Raw genomic sequence first — 12533 nt, 5'->3', positions numbered from 1 at the left:
TAGAGAGGGGGAGAGAGGGAGAGGAGGGGGGGGGGGAGAGGGAGGGAGAGAGAGAGGGGGAGAGGGAGAGGGGGGAGAGAGAGGGGGAGAGGGAGAGGGGGGGAGAGAGAGAGAGAGGGGGAGAGGGAGAGGGGGGGAGAGAGAGAGAGAGGGGAGGGGAGAGAGAGAGAGGGAGAGGGGGGGAGAGAGAGAGAGGGGAGAGGGGAGGGAGAGAGGGGGAGAGAGAGAGAGGGAGGGGGGAGGAGAGAGGGGGAGGGGGAGAGAGAGAGAGGGAGGGGGGGAGAGGAGAGAGAGAGGAGGGGGGGAGGGAGAGAGGGGGGAGGAGAGAGGGGGGGGAGGGAGAGAGGGGGGGAGGGAGAGAGAGGGGGAGGGAGAGAGAGGGGGAGGGAGAGAGAGGGGGAGGAGAGAGAGGGGGAGGAGGGAGGAGGGAGGGGGGGGAAAGAGAGGGACTAGGAGAGTGGGGGAAAGGGACAGGGGAGGTAGGGGGACTGAGGGAGAGATGGGGGTCAGGGCTCTTGCTCCCCTATCTATTGACCACCTGGGCTTGGCCACAACACACACACACACACGGTTGAATAGCCAGCTGACACTGTAGAAGTGGCCACCTGGGTAAGGAGGGGACTCCTGCTGTCTGTCCCAGCAAATGGGCTACTGTTTTTAGGAGGGAAGAGAACCAGAATGAGGGAATGGAGCCATATGTGTTGCTGTCTGTCTGTGTTCAGTGTTCTGCAATAACCATCTGTAATTCCCCATCTCTCAACTGTTGGGTTACTGTAAACATGCAAAGTGTTAATTAACTCTCATGGATACTGAGGAGTGATTGTATGGCTTGTAATCGGATCTCTTCAGCAGAATAGCTTTAACTACTTGAGTTTTGCTCTTTTTTAATTTTATAATATCTGAATCTTTTGATTGGACTTCAGTTTGTAACCACTCTCTAGATTCCATCTCTGCCCCCGCCTCAGCCCAACTGCTGCGGAAATCCTCGTGTATGCCATTGTTACCTCCAGATTCAACTCTTCCAATGCTCTCCTATCTTCCACCTTCCATAAATTTAAATCCATCCCAAAACTCTGTTGCCCCGTATCGTAACTTGCACCAAGTCCCATTCACCTATCACCCCTGTGCTCACTGACCTATGTTGGTTCCTGGAGATTTTAAAATTCTCATCCTGGTCTTCAAGTCCCTCCATGACCTTGCTCCTCCCTACCTCTGTAACCTCCTGTCCTAATTAAGATGATTAAAGGATTTAATAGGGTAGATAGAGAGAAAATTATCTTCTCTGTTGGGGGAGTCCAGAACAAGGGGGCATAACCTTAAAATTAGAGTTAGGCTGTTCGGGGGTGATGTCAGAAAACGCTTCTTCACACAAAGGGTAGTGGAAATCTGGAACTCCCTTTTTTCCCCCAAAAAAAGCTATTGAGGCTGGGGGTCAATTGAAAATTTCAAAACTGAGATTGATAGATTTTTGTTAGATAAGATTATTGAGGGATATGGAACCAAGGTGGATAAATGGAGTTGAGGTAGCGATCAGCCATGATCTAATTGAATGGTGGAACAGGCTCGAGGGGATGAATGGCCTCAGATCGACATTTTACCGATGGGTGGCCCCTGTTCAATGTATGTCCTGTGCACAGACACTCTGAACAGAACTGACTGTTAACTGGCTGCTTTTTCACTCCTAGACACTCGTACTCACCAGTACGATCAGGAGAACTTTTACAGCACAGACCAACGGCGAGGTCCGTATCGCAAACATTTTAAAAGAGAAATTTCCACAAGCTTCAGCGGTTAAAGTTGTGGATATTTCAGGCAAGTACAGAAAATGATTTGCTTCAGTGTCGTGCACTAACTTTTAGGAAGCGGGCAAAGGATTGGAGAGGGGGCAGTGACGCTTGTTTCCAGAATGACCGAGGTAAAGTCCACAGCCCAGGAGGTCACCAAGGTTGAATAGAATAGGAGAGAAGGCGACTTAGAACAAGATGCTACTTGTTGTAGCTCATGGTTTGTGTGTTTTTAACCAGTTTCAGAGACGCTCTGGACATGACCCATAAAGGGCTTGTTATACTCTGCATGGACAGTCTAGCAGAGTAAGACTGGAACGCAGCTTCTATTCCCAGCCTCTGCACAGTTAGTTAGCTGATCTGTGCTAGGAAAGCAGTTGGAATCATACAGATGACCACGGTATTAAATTGACCTCCGTCTCCTTGGCTTGTGGAGGAGACGGGTGCGGGGAATCTGCCCGGGAGCTTGCTCCCGATCCTGTAAACCCTACTGGAAATCGCAAGCGTGTGGACTTGGGGGTGAGAGTAGGATCGGCTGTGTGTGTGCTGTCCCCTCAGTACCCTGCCAGCACTCTTCAGGTTTGCACGTGGGCCAATGGCCACTTGAGGGAGGTGCTGGAGGGCCGTCTGTTCACTTGAAAGCGGAACAGAGCAGCAGTTGGGCCTTGACTGCAGGAGGAGAAAGACTGGCATGGAGATTGTGGCTGTTGCTTAGTTTCTTTTGGTGGGGGTGGATGTAATGGGAGCAAGGATTCGCCAGGAGTGCAGGATGGAATTGCACTTGGGGGACTCCCGCTAAGCACTGCACTTTGGATAAATTTGAGTGCTGACTGTCGTGCAGTGGAATGATCATAGCTTGAGTTGTGGTTTGCACTTGTATTTTGCAGTAATTCATGGAACAGTCTACATTGAGAACCTGAAAAGATTATTGTTTAAAATAGAGTTGAAATAACAATTGAAAGCAGTGTGTCTGGGACAAGGTGGAACTGTTACAAACTGTGATCTTACTGGGGTTGGGCTGTAAAGGTTTTAATTTATTCGCAGTGTCACTCCTGCTTCAACGTTCATACCAAGTAAATGTTTGTAACCAAATTTTTCCTGCAAGCAAGGTTTACCACTGACTTAGGAGCAGAGAAATTCAACAATTGGGAACAGTTTTCCAACTGAACCGTAGACATTCAGCAGCAGAAAGGTACCTGGATGGTACACTCAAATGGGAAGTGTTCACAGTTTCACCAACAGCCTCGTTGATTCTGGGCTGACTTTAGAAGCACACTAGCAGTGTGCCCCTGGGGTGTGTCAGATGCCTTTCTACAGATCAGAACTGTTCAGCTAACGCTTTGCAGTTCGAGAGTTGACAGGGCATTGCTCTGGGAAGGACTGGTGGCAAAATATCTCCACGTGCCATTGGAGAATTTGTATCCCCACCAATACATTTTCCTGCCAGTTTTCTCCACCCCTCGCCCTGGAGGTGTTGATTCCTCACTGGTTCCAGGCGTCCCATCGGTAGCTTGCCCAAGTCGGACTTGAGCCTTGGCAGTGAGTGCTGGCAGTGTTTTACCACCAAGTCTGTCACAGCTCAGCCTGATCCTGCCTTCACTCGCTCGCATTTTCATCTGGGGCGATTGATAACGATCAGGAGTGGGAATCCTCGCTGATTTTTTAAATTTCCTTCCTTCCTTTTCTCCTCCCCCCCCCCCCTCACTTGCCCTCATCCAGAGATGTGGGGTCCGGTTTACAGCGTCCTTGGCTGACACCAGCTAGCTCAGCATCGACTGCGGATCAAAGCTGGGACTTCCATTGATCTGTCCCCCTCAGCTCCTCACTGAGTAAACTTGCTGAGCCGTGGGGAGGGATAAGGTCACAAGTCGTCTTGCGCTGTAATGTGAATGAGGTGGTGGTACTGCTGCGGTTACAGAAGGAGCAGTGAATCGTCTTAAGGCGTGGTGTTCAGGTGCTTCTACCGGGGTTGTAAATGGCTGTCACCGGCAGATATCCTCCATTTTAACTGGCTGTGGGAATGTTAAAGACTCAACACGTGATTGCGCAGGATGCATTTCAGCAACTTGCCACGGCTTTTTTGACAGCCCCTCCACCATCTAGGGCAGCAGGTGCATGGGGACACCATCACCTCCAAGTCACATAGCATCCCGACTAAAAATATATTGCCCGTTCCTTCATCGTCGTTGGGTCAAAATCCTGGAACTCCCTACCTAACAGCGCTGTGGGTGCACCTTCACCACACTGACTGCAGCGGTTCAAGAAGGTGCACTGCCTTTTCAAGTGGCGACTAGGGATGGGCGATAAATGCCGGCCCTGCCAGCGATGCCCACATCCCGAGATTTTTTTTCTTAAGAAGGCGCAGGTTCGTATAAATGGGATGGACTCACTGTACCTGCAGTCCCACCGTGATTGATGTAACTTTTCAATTATAAAGAAGGCGTGGGCCTCGCTTAAAATTGTTTGGTTCTCTTCATTCAGCTCTCTCTGTTGATCCACAAATCGCAGTGGCCTGCTCGTAGTATTATACAGAGGTTAAACAGCCACTAAGTGTGATGTTTTCTCTCCCGCAGGAGGTTGTGGGGCCATGTATGAAATCCACATTGAATCTGCGGAGTTTAAAGGAAAACGGACTGTCCAACAGCACCAGATGATTAATCAGGTATTGCCAGCTTTTCACTTCTCTGTGGAATGGTGAATAACGTGGGGTGAGGGGCAGATGGGTACGAGGTCCCAAGGAAGCTTAACAGTTAATGCTCAAACCAACTTTAGTTTCCAATTCAGCATCAATCCAGTGGAAAACAGCACTTGCGTCGCATGTCTTAAAAGGACATCCAGATGATTTCCAGATACATGACCAATTTTTATACGGGATTAAAGGGACAGTGGCAGTGTGAATGCAATAATTGGCTAGGGGATAGAGAGTAGTGGTGAATGGTTGTTCTTGAGACTGGAGGGAAGTGAAGTATACAATTGTGGTCCCCAGGGGTCGGTATTAGGACCACTGCTATCTATCTATCTATCTATCTATCTATCTATCTATCTATCTGGACTTGGGTTACAGGGTATAATTTCAAAGTTTGCAGATAACACGAAACTCAGAAATGTAGTAAACAATGTGGAGGATAGTAACAGACTTCAGGAGGATATAGACAGACTGGTGAAATGGGCAGACACATGGCAGATGAAATTTAACAGAGAACTGATGCATCTTGGTAGGAAGAATGAGGAGAGGCAATATAAACCAAATGGTACAATTTTAAAGGGGATTCAGGAACGGAGAGACCTGGGTACCATGCACATATATAAATCTTTGAAGGTGGCAGGACAAATTGAGAAGGCTAATGAAGCCCAGGATCCCATATGCTTTAACAATACAGGCATAGAGTACAAAAGCAAGGAAGTTATGCTAAACCTTCATAAAACACTGGCTATCCTCAGCTGGAGTATTGTGTTCAATTCTGGGCACCACACTTTAGGTAGGATGTGAAGGCCTTAGAGAGGGTGCAGAAGAGATTTACTAGAATGGTACCAGGGATGAGGGACTTCAGTTACGTGGAGAAGCTGGGGTTGTTCTCAGAATAGAAAAGGTTAAAGAGAGATTTGATGGAGGTTTTCAAAATCATGACCGGTTTTGACAATAAATAAGGAGAAACTGTTTCCAGTGGAAGCAGGGTCGGTAACCAGAGGACACAGATTTAAGGTGATTGGCAAAAGAGCCAGAGGCAACATGAGGAAACACTTTTTACGCAACGAGTTGTTATGATCTGGAATGCACTGCCTGAAAGGGCGGTGAAAGCAGATTCAATAATAACTTTGAAAAGGGAATTGGATAAATACTTGAAGGGAAAAAATTTACAGGGCAACGGGGAAAGAGCAGGGGAATGGAACTAATTGAATAGCTCTGTCAAAGAGCCAGCATAGGCACGATGGGCCGAATGGTCGACTCTTGTGCTGTACCTACTATGGTATGATACCTGTGTCTCATTTCTACTGAGACTAACAGTAAGTGCAGAGTTCCATGGCAGTGCTGCAAGCCAATCTTATTGCCAGCGCCTCAAGTAACAACTTGCATTTATAAAGCGCCTTTCACGTAGTAAAATGTCTCAAGACGCTTCACAGGAACAATTATCAAACAAAATTTGACACCGAGCCACGAGGAGATATCAGAACAGGTTACCAAAAGCTTGGTCAGAGGTAGGTTTTAAGGAGCTTCTTAAAGGAGGAGCGAGGCGGAGAGGCTTAGGGAGGGAATTCCAGAGCCTAGGCAGCTGAAGGCACGGCCGCCACTAGTGGAGTGAAGAAAATCAGGGAAGTAAGAGAGTGGCTTTGTCACATTCGTGATTGGAGGTGCAGATCTATCAACTGGAAGCCAACCACAAGACAGACCAAGTGGGCTTTTTACCCTCCCCCCACCTCCAAATGTAGACAGGAGAGAGCCCACCTCCTCATCTTCCGCTTAGCAAAACAGGGAGAGTCCTTCTGACCTTTTGTGCTGAAGAATCATTTCAGTGTGCTTACTGTGCACGTCCATGTTCCGATCATGCTTAATGGTTCCTTAACTTGCAAGCTTGCTTTTGTTTCATTGTGTTGGTTCAAAACTATGAATCACCTTTTTTGGAACAAAAAATCGCACTGAAGTGGCTGACAGCTGTAGGAGGTTATCAGGGTGTCCCTTTTATTGGACTAGCCGATCTCCCATGGTGTTGCGAAAGGTCAGTCAATACCTAGTGTATTAGGTTTTGATTATCTAATGGTGTTAGCCATGCTCAGTGGTAGCACTCTTGCCACTGAGTCAGAAGGTTGTGGGTTCAAGTCCCACTCTAGAGACGCATAATCTAGGTTAACACACCAGTGCGGTACTGAGGGAGTGCTGAACTATCGGAGGTGATGTCTTTCGGATGTGATGTTAAACCTTCAGCCCTCTCAGGTGGACGTAAAAGGTCCCATGGGAGCACTATTTCAAAGAAGAGCCAGGGGAGTTCTCCCCGGTGTCCTGGCCAATATTTATCCCTTGACCAGTATCACTAAAACAGATTATCTGGTCGTTTATCACATCGCAGTTTGTGGGACCTTGCAGTGCATAAATTGGCTGCTGTGTTTCCTACATTTCAACGGTGGCTACACTTCAAAAGTACTTCATTGGCAATAAAATGCTGTGGGATGTCCTGAGGTTGTGAAAGGTGCTACATAAATGCAAGTTTTTTTTTGTGTAGTCCTCCAGTAAAGCGGAGTTAGAGGACAGGGGACAAGATTACATCGGCAGTTACCATTTATAGGAATGGAAAATCCCGATGAGAAATGAGCACAGATATCAGATTTTTAACAAATTATAGATGTTACAAGGTTTCCAGGAGGCTCCATTGTAAAGGGAAACCCTTAATGATTTGCATTGTAATCAGTCAGAGGGGTTCAGGTGAGGTCAAATGCCATAATATTGGAGTGTGGGTTTTTTTTTGCCCAAACTCTCAGATAGGATTACAATTTTATTCACTGGTCTGTGTGTTGATATGTCATTTTTCAAATACAATACTTTCCCCACCAAGCTTGAACTTTTGAGATTTGGGTAATGCAGTCCAAAGGTTAAAAGAAGCTGAGTGATGGGCAGCCAAGTGGGTTGGCACACTGTCCTTTCACTTCAGGGAATCTGGGTTCAAATGCAGGCCAGACAGATGGGGATGCTAGTTTCCCCTCTCTGCTGAACATGAATGCAAGGAGTCACCCCAGTTACTGTGTTGCGTGGCTAAAATACAGTCACTCATCTTAACATTGCCATTCAATGCAACGGAGGCTGTTATGCAAGTTATAACATCACACTAGTGGAGTGAAAGGTGTTCGTTTGAGATTGAGGCTGAACGTACATAACTGGAGAAGTTTAGACAGCGTCACTCAATCGATCGTTCCATACCTGACTCACAGAATCTCTGCACGAGCGTAAAATGTATTCCGTTTGCTGGCTCTGATATATATGTTGCTTTGAATACTGCAAAGGGGTGGGGGAGAAAGAGGGAGAAACTAAAAGGACTTCGGACTTTATATAAAGCCCAGTTCCGTTCCACAACATTGACACTGCCTTTTTCTCATTACAGGCATTAAAAGATGAAATTCAGACCATGCATGGACTTAGGATATTTACTAGCATTCCAAAGTAGCTGGAGGAATGTGACAGAGTAAAGGATTGCCAGTAGACTGCAGCAGATAACAGACTAACAAAACGCTCAGATTGTGCAACAAACACACGACTTGTACACGATCGGGACAAGGAGGAAACCTTGTGATGGGCCAGGGAAGTGTTTCTAGCTGCTGAATATCACCAGGACTACTTGAATCCTTTGCTCTTTTTGTACTTGAGAATGAATGCTTCCAAGAACCCCTCAGGACTTTGATATTGAATAATTCCTGATCTATAAAGAAAGGAGTAGCCTTTTTATTTTAAAAAAGAGTATTGTAACATAGAATGAAGCCTTTATGGTAAGACAGTGAATGTGTCATGTTCTTTGTACTGCCTACAGAATAATTCAAGTCAAGAGGACTTGTAAGTGCTGGCAATACGCAGCAGGTGAGTCTGCATCTGAAAAGGGAAAATACAGGTTAAATTTTTGGGTGCAGCCCCTTCACCAGAACTTAGTGGAAGATCAGCTTTATAGGACTAACTGGATCACAGTGCACATTGAGGAAAGGGCACGAGTCAGGAATCCGGATTCCTATCAGAGAGGCAGTTAACAGTTTAATATTCTACAGACGAGGCTGTTTTTAAACCCATGAACAGGAGCAGGATTCCTGACGTGCCTTTTACCTGCTGCTCCTCTTCCACCGTCTATGATCCTATAAAGGGGTTTGCTTATCTCCCAGTGCCGACCCTGGCTTTTCTCTCTTCAGATTCTGTCGGATCTCCTGGTTATTTCCAGCGTTTTTCACTTCAGATTTACGACATTTGTTGTTTTCTCTTTAAAAAGGTGGGATTGCTGTCACTGCGGTCGACACTTTTTTAAAAAAAAACTTATTTCAGCGAGTTGTATTGGTCTATATTAGGCTGTGCCACTGAAGCACGCGCACACAGTGCCAGCAGTTTCTTCACAAGGAAGGGGACACTGCTGCGGGGAATTAGCGAATGAATCATGTTCACCGTCCCGCAAGTATTAGTGGAGGCTCGGGAGCAGGTCGTCTGCCCTCTTGTCACGGCATCCTGTCATCAGGAGTCGATTCCACGGCCTCCATTCGTGCAGCTACATAACTAACCTTATGGAGCGGAGAGCAGCCAGAGGTCGCCACTTCTCCCTCCAATATCCTACCTCGTCTTTTTTTTTCCCCCCCCTCGTTACTACGCTGAGAGATGCACTTGAACAGTTGCTGCTAATGTTGCTTAGAAAGTAACTTCCTCTTCTGTACTTGTAGTTATCAAGCATGGACAATATAGAAAGTAGCCAGCCGCAATAACACATGCATAGCACTGCGTGTGTCTGCTAGTATAACTGTTCTTTAGTTCAGTTCAGCAGCTAGAGTTCTACTGCATGCTCTCATTTATAAGGAGAGTCCTGTGCTGCAAAGGAGCTATCGGTACACAGATAGAGGAGGGAGTGCTGATTCTTTTTGTGGGCTATAAAGGCCATCATTGAGCTCCTAGAATGGTCCCTGCCATGACTGTACAATCTCATGTACATTCTGAGAATTGCATCTGCTGTGTGTTATCTGTCAGACCAGCAGAGGCGTGGACTCGAGAAGAACAAGTGACAGAGAGGGAAAGTGCATGAGGTGCTGTCTGTAGGGGAGGGGAAAAATACAAAGAGGGAGTTGTTGGCATCTCAGTGTTAGACATTATTCAATTTTACAGGTGGCCGGAGCAGTCTTATTTAGCGATTAACACTCCTCGTTACACTCTAACTTGTTAAATGACAGTCCCTGTGTTTAGCAAATAATGTGGAGGTTCTGTTCCTATTAGGGTAAGGATTAAAATGTGCACGCTCTCATACTAAAAAAAAATTACTGGTATTAATTTAGTGTCTGTTGTGTTGATTCATCTGAAATCATTTTTTGAATGCAGGAGTTAAATATAGCAGCCATTCTGCACCCCCTCCATCCCATAAACAGCAGTGAAATGAATGACCAGTTAATCTGTTTTTTGGTAGTGTTGATTGAGGAAATAATGCTTCAGATAGTGTTACGGGATCATTAACATTCACGTGAACAGAAGTTGGGTTTAACACCTTGTCTGAAGGATGGAACCTCCCAGTTCTGCAGCAGTCCCTCTGTGCTGCACTGGAGTGTCAGTGTGGGTCACACGTTCATCTCCTTGAGCCCGCATCGTTCTCCATGTTCTCTGAATGTCTGGCCACAGTTTAGCAAAGATAATCGGCCATCCTTGCACTTATTGCTGAATGGCACTTGCGTGGTTAGCAGGGAATGGACCCTGGGGCGAGCCTAGATTGTAAAAACGCCAATGCAGAACACCAGCCATTGTCATAATCCACTTTGTGTTCTTTTCCCTCACCTCCTGGTGTGGTGGGCAAAACCCAACCTCGGGTTGGATCAGGCGATATGGACGTCGATCTATATTCATAGCGCCAGTGCTCCACAGGGTGTTTTATTCAAATTTGCGTTAAGCTTAACTTAAAAAAAAGGAAAATTTCATACAGTACTAGTGTGTGGCCTCCAGAGGCCACTGTTGCCAAAGCAGCTGAACAGAAGTTTTGCTTTTTTTAATCAATGGGAGGAAGCTTTCTAATCTGCGAGAACAGACATGGTGCACGGGTGAAGAGCGAGGGACCAGCCATAACCTGCTGTTTACATGACAGAACATTTTAAACCCTTTCTACTATTTTTGTAATTATGAACGTGCAGATGGCAGGGGCCTGGACGCTGCAATGAGTTATCTGCTCTTCATTGCTGGGATTAAATCTAACCCTGATTAAAGGAATGAAAGTCTCTGTGAGCTTTTAACGGTGCTTCTTCAGATCAGTTTGCGGCAGTCTAGATTCAGTTTCTATTGGACATGAGTCCACAGCTTAAAACTGCCCATAAATCAGTACCAAGGGGGACTAAATTGGTAACCTCGGGATGGCTGGTGTGGGAAATGAAAAATTCTCACACACTCGCCTGAAATTCTCCCCTTCCCTCTCTTTTTGATCAGTCCTCTTTAAGGGCGTCTCCTGACTGTACCAGTTCTAAAGAAAAGCACCAACTTGAAAGTTAACGTGACTTTCTCTTTCAGATGCTGACTGACTTGACCTGCATTGGTATTTCCATTTTCCAGGCATAAACCCTTTCACGCAACCTATTATTTGCACTCCAATATCAGCCGCCATTCCTTCAGCCGTCATACCTAAGGAACTCCATCTCCTCCACCGCACTCCCTCCCCCCCCCCCCCCCCCCCCCCGAATATTCCTCCAAACCCTCCTTAAAAGTCATCTCCTCAACCGTACATTTGTCAGCCACTTCCCTGAACTAGTTTCAACCTCGTGCTTAGTGTTCATTTTTAAAAAAATGTTTAGGTGGATATAAATGATCCTATGGTAGTATTCAAAGATCAGGGGCTGATGTCCTGGAACCAACATTACTCCCTCAACCCACACCACCAATAACAGATCAGCTGATTACTCATCTCATTTGATGCTTGTGGGATCTTGCTGTGTGCAAATCAGCCACCGTGTTTGGTTTCATGGCAGCAGCTGCTGCACTTCAAAATAGTTCATTGGCTGTGAAACACTTTGAGACGATCCTGAGGACACGATGAGATGCTATATAAATGCAAGTTCTTTATTTCTGCCCTGTTAAAGCATTAAAGGATACATGGAAATGTAAGTTGTACATATGTGACTATATTGCCCATGTAAAGGTTAACAAACAGTAAACCTGAAAAGCAAAATAAAATTATGGAAAGTGGAGGGAAAAAAAGTTCAAATGGAAAAGTATTTATTTGATTCTGTATTCCCAGTGAAGAGATCTGATTTTTCCTCACTGGCCTTTCCCTGGACTCTGAACTGTAGCTGGTCCTCAGCTATGTGGATGCTCATTCAGAAATAGCAATGGCCATCACTGCAGAACAGGAATCTTAAACCCTCTCTCAATGCATTCGTGGGGTTATTTTCTGACTCTGCAGTACTGGCAGAAACCCTCGCCTGCTGGCTGCCTGTACCAGAAAATCAAGGGGCAGCCCACCTGTGATTTCCCTGACGTACGTGGCCAGTGGATGAAGCTTTTAGAAAATGGTCCCTTTGGTTCCTTTCCATTCCAACCAGTTTAACCTGGGAGCTTCCAGCAGAAGGAGCTCACACAGTTGTTTTACTTCTACCTGTGCTAATGCAGTCAGTCACTGCTTCTCAAAGTTTTTTTTTCCTGCCATGGCCAGTCACTTGCTTTGTCCTTGGTACTGATTATTTGCCCATTACTCCTTAATGACATCAAAGGCAAACATGGGATCAGCTTCCAGATGTAAAATGACGCTTTTTCCAGGATGGTTTTCTCTTACGACTGATGATAAGTCAAAATTTCCTTCCGCTCAATCTTAACAAAACAAATGCCCTCCTTTTTGGATCCCACCTGGATCCATAAGCCTCTGGTTCTGACTTTCGTCGACCTCCCTGACTGCTTGCTCAGGCTGAACTCTGTTGCCTGGATCCTAACTTGCACCAAGTCCGTTCATCCATCACCCCTGTGCTCACTGACCTACATTGGCTCCTGGTCTGGGAACGCCTCGATGTTAAAATTCTCATCCTTGTCTTCAAATCCTTCCAAGGCCTCGCCCCTCCCTA

General features: G+C 46.2%; 1 protein-coding gene across 1 annotated transcript in view; it reads left to right on the top strand.

Moving 5' to 3' along the window:
* Positions 1-10694, top strand: part of LOC137333809 (hypoxanthine-guanine phosphoribosyltransferase-like) — a 57167-nt gene extending 46473 nt beyond the window's left edge. Inside the window, exons 9-11 of the mRNA XM_067998160.1 lie at positions 1686-1812; positions 4358-4446; positions 7874-10694. Of these exons, the coding sequence (XP_067854261.1) occupies positions 1686-1812; positions 4358-4446; positions 7874-7936 (279 nt within the window). The 3' untranslated portion in view covers positions 7937-10694. The remainder of the gene's footprint in view (positions 1-1685; positions 1813-4357; positions 4447-7873) is intronic.
* The last annotated feature ends 1839 nt before the right edge of the window (positions 10695-12533 follow it).

This window comes from Heptranchias perlo, chromosome 16 (genome assembly GCF_035084215.1).
Source record: "Heptranchias perlo isolate sHepPer1 chromosome 16, sHepPer1.hap1, whole genome shotgun sequence".
Classification (NCBI taxonomy): domain Eukaryota; kingdom Metazoa; phylum Chordata; class Chondrichthyes; order Hexanchiformes; family Hexanchidae; genus Heptranchias; species Heptranchias perlo.
Note: the sequence above shows the minus strand (reverse complement) of the source record. Positions and strands in the feature narration are given on the sequence as shown.